At 45.7% G+C, this 3349-nt stretch overlaps 1 protein-coding gene across 1 annotated transcript; it reads right to left on the reverse strand.

The window, feature by feature from the left end:
- On the reverse strand, positions 1-1367 carry LOC112271959. Its single transcript, XM_024462268.1, has 2 exons — positions 981-1367; positions 1-551 (listed from the first exon to the last, which is right to left on the reverse strand). Exons 1-2 carry the CDS (start codon positions 1282-1284, stop codon positions 154-156), a joined length of 702 nt encoding a protein of 233 aa, XP_024318036.1. The 5' UTR covers positions 1285-1367; the 3' UTR covers positions 1-153.
- Between the last annotated feature and the right edge of the window lie 1982 nt (positions 1368-3349).

Raw genomic sequence — 3349 nt, forward strand, 5'->3', positions numbered from 1 at the left:
TTCATTAGAAGCAAAGTACAGTACTTAGTGTGATACCCATCACACTTACAAGGTTCAGAGCTTGTTGTACAGGGCAGACAGCATCTCTGTGAGAGGAATTGATACATGTAACTCTAGCGGGGCTACAGATGTTTAGAAGATTAACACTAGAAGCTAGATCATGAGCCACTGCATTGCAGTCTCTAGGGATATGCTTTCTGAGAAAGCTGGAGGAGTTTTATTCGAAATTTCAGCAAGCAAAGGTCTAATCGACCAATGCCCCGGGGAATGCTGAAGGTTTCTTTGATCGGCAGCTTGACTAGTGATATTATCTGAGAGGAGAAGGCCTCTTTCAAATTGAAGGCACCTGATGAGATCTGCAGCAAGAAGAAGAGCCCAAGCTTCAGCCAGCAATGGAGAGTTGCTGGGAGGGGAAGCCACCGAGACCTGCACCTTTAATTTTTCTGTCTGGGAGAAATGTTCAATGTAAACTCCAAGACCTGCTTTGGCTTCCAATGAACCTGAACTTTGCTGAGGCAACTTCCAGGCTGCATCAGAATAGACATGAGTACCTGGAGAGGAAAAACTCAGAGTAAAGTTAATAGGATCCCGTTTTTGATTATTTCCCTGCTGAGGTTCAGGAGTTGAGGCATTGTCTCTAAGCTCAAAGCTTGTGCAGCTAATGAGGGCTTGCGCTGCCTTGAAGACCTGTTGGGGCTTAGCTTTTTTCTTGCTAAAGAGGCAATCATTCCTAGCTTTCCAGAGACACTAAAGAAAAGTAAGAACATTTTGCAGGGAAGCAGAAGGGTGGCCAGAGGTTAAAATGTTAGTCAAAGTGGCAGCCACACTAGGATTGGAATTCACAATAAGATCAATTCTTATGAACCAAGGATCTGAAAACCAAGCTGCTCTGGAAAAGGGACAGAGAAAAAGGAGGTGCAAATCATCCTCAATCACACCACACCTGCAACAGAGTTTGCTTATATGCTTAGAGTAATTACCTGCTCTTTTATCTGTGGGAAGGGCTCTCGTAATTAATCTCCAAGCAAAGAGTTGAACTCTAGGTATAAGCGTTTTGGAAGCCCAAATGGTGTTGAGAAGAGCAAGATCAAGCTGCTGGATGGGAGAAGGAGAAGAGCTGGAATAGATCTGTTGAATAGCTAATTTGTAAGCACTTTTGATAGTACAGATAACTAAAGGGTTATGTTTCCAGCACAAAATGTCATTCCCTGGAGACTGGAGAATAGGAGTGTCGAGAATAGATCTAACAGCTTGAGGAGAGAAGAGGTTTCGGATGAGATTCATAGTTGATTCCTTACTGTGCCTGCACTTTACTGTGCCTGCACTGTAGATCCAGGACACTGTAGATGTATAATAGAGGCAAGGTCGCAAGGACTCCTATGGTTCACATGCTTGCCATTCGAAACCCTTGTAACCTTCGTAACTTGTGGCTTCATGGTCGTCACCAGGGTGGGCATTCGGTTAGACCGAACCGATCGGTTCGGTTCTTCAGGTTATTTGAAAATTCGGTTTTCCAAAATTGATGACCGATCAGTTTCCTGAAAAATACCTAACCGAAATTTCGGTCAACCGAGAAATTCGGTTCGGTCTCGGTTCTTGTCCGAACTGACCGATACAAAACAATCAAGGCAAAGAATGCTTGACTGATCAACCATTGAAGTCGCACCTCGCACTCGCCAACCGAGATTCAAGCCGCAGCTTCGTCCGCCAGGTGCTGCTAGACGCGCTGGCCGCATGGAAAGCGAGAGATGGGCCACCGGGAAAGAGAGAGAGAGGATGGAACCGTCCGCCGGGGAAGGGAGAGAGTGAGGAGAAGGCGCCGGGCGCCGGCGGCTGGCTGCTGGATCACCATCGCGGGCGATTTGTGTGGCCAGCGTCGGCCGCTAGAGTAACGGGAGTTGGGGAATTGGGATGGGATCGATTCGGATGGCGTGCAGATGGATCGGGTGGTGTGGGTGGGAACTGGGCTGAGCAACCTGAAGATTTCGGTGGACTAGGGCACTGGGCCGGACGGCCTTCCTGGGCCTTTTCTGGCCTGGTAGGGGTGGCCATGCACGAGCACGAGGCATACGAATACTTCGGTTTTTTTGGGGGTTTTGGGTTAACCGAGACTAGAAACCGAACTGACCAAAAAAACTTCGGTTTTCTGAGTTTTCTGACCAAGTTTCATACGGTTCTTCGGTTTCGGTTTAATCGGCTTCGGTTCTTGGTTTCTTGGTGATCGGTCTCGGTTTTTTTGCCCAACCTCGTCGGCACCATCTGCATAGGACGGCACCGTCCTTTTTCAGGTGACTTGTGCTCCTCTTTGTACTGATGATTACGAACTACAGGTGACGATTTCGTATCCTGGTCACCTGTTTCCCCCTTCAGCTTACAGCCTCTACACCCTGCTCTACTAATTTACACAGCAGTATCCCGATTTCTTTGGCTAGGGTGAAATATTGTGTTAAAATGTTGCCTGGCTCCATTTTATCCAGGTTCTTCTTCTTTTAATACTACTATGTTTACTTAATGGGGATTCAGATGGAATTGCCCTTTTGGTTTTGTCCTATTAACCACGTCTATGCTTTAGAAAAAACTGCAGTTGTGACATATTCAAATAATTGTGATTAACTGGGCTCTGGACATTATTTTGTAGGTCATGCATCAAATGGATTGGCCAGCATCTTAATTGTGCAAATTACAAACCGCTTTACTATTTAGTATAATTTGGAAGTACATTTGCCATTCGCAGAAGTGTTGGTAGTATGCTAAACTGCAAGTTACCACCAAGTTGTTAAATTTCTCAGGAACAGAAAGGGCCAACAAGCGTCTTGGCTTCCAGTAGTGATAATTTCTGTTTGGATGTCCAAAATTTCTTCCTATGGTCTAACTAAATAAAGAACAATGGAAATCTGAGTGCAATCTTTGTTTCGTCTTCCTTCCAGTGAGCTACCGCTGTCAGCTGCAAAGGATTTGGTGTGAGTGATGTCCAATCCTCCTCTTCTTGACGCTGATGTGAGATCCATTGCTGCACAAAGTCTAACCTTTCATCATAAATTTCCCGAGATACCTGGATTGTCAACTTTTTCTCAAATGCTTCTCTAGGAGGTACTGTTTCTCTCTCTGTTTGCACCTTTTCTTTTCTTTTTACCTATTGTTGATCTGATGATGCGTGACCCATACTTGAGATGCGGAGAACAATGACTCACCGCTCAACACGTAGGCGACCACGCTATGGGCCAAACTCCCCTCACCGACAACAACACCTCTGGACGTCCCGATTAATGACCAGCTGGTTCTTGTTCAGAATTTGCTTGCTTCTTTGTCCTTTTTCTGTTTTGCGGAATTCAGGAAGAATGATGGAGAA

This window comes from Brachypodium distachyon, chromosome 3, assembly GCF_000005505.3.
Source record: "Brachypodium distachyon strain Bd21 chromosome 3, Brachypodium_distachyon_v3.0, whole genome shotgun sequence".
In the NCBI taxonomy this organism is placed as follows: domain Eukaryota; kingdom Viridiplantae; phylum Streptophyta; class Magnoliopsida; order Poales; family Poaceae; genus Brachypodium; species Brachypodium distachyon.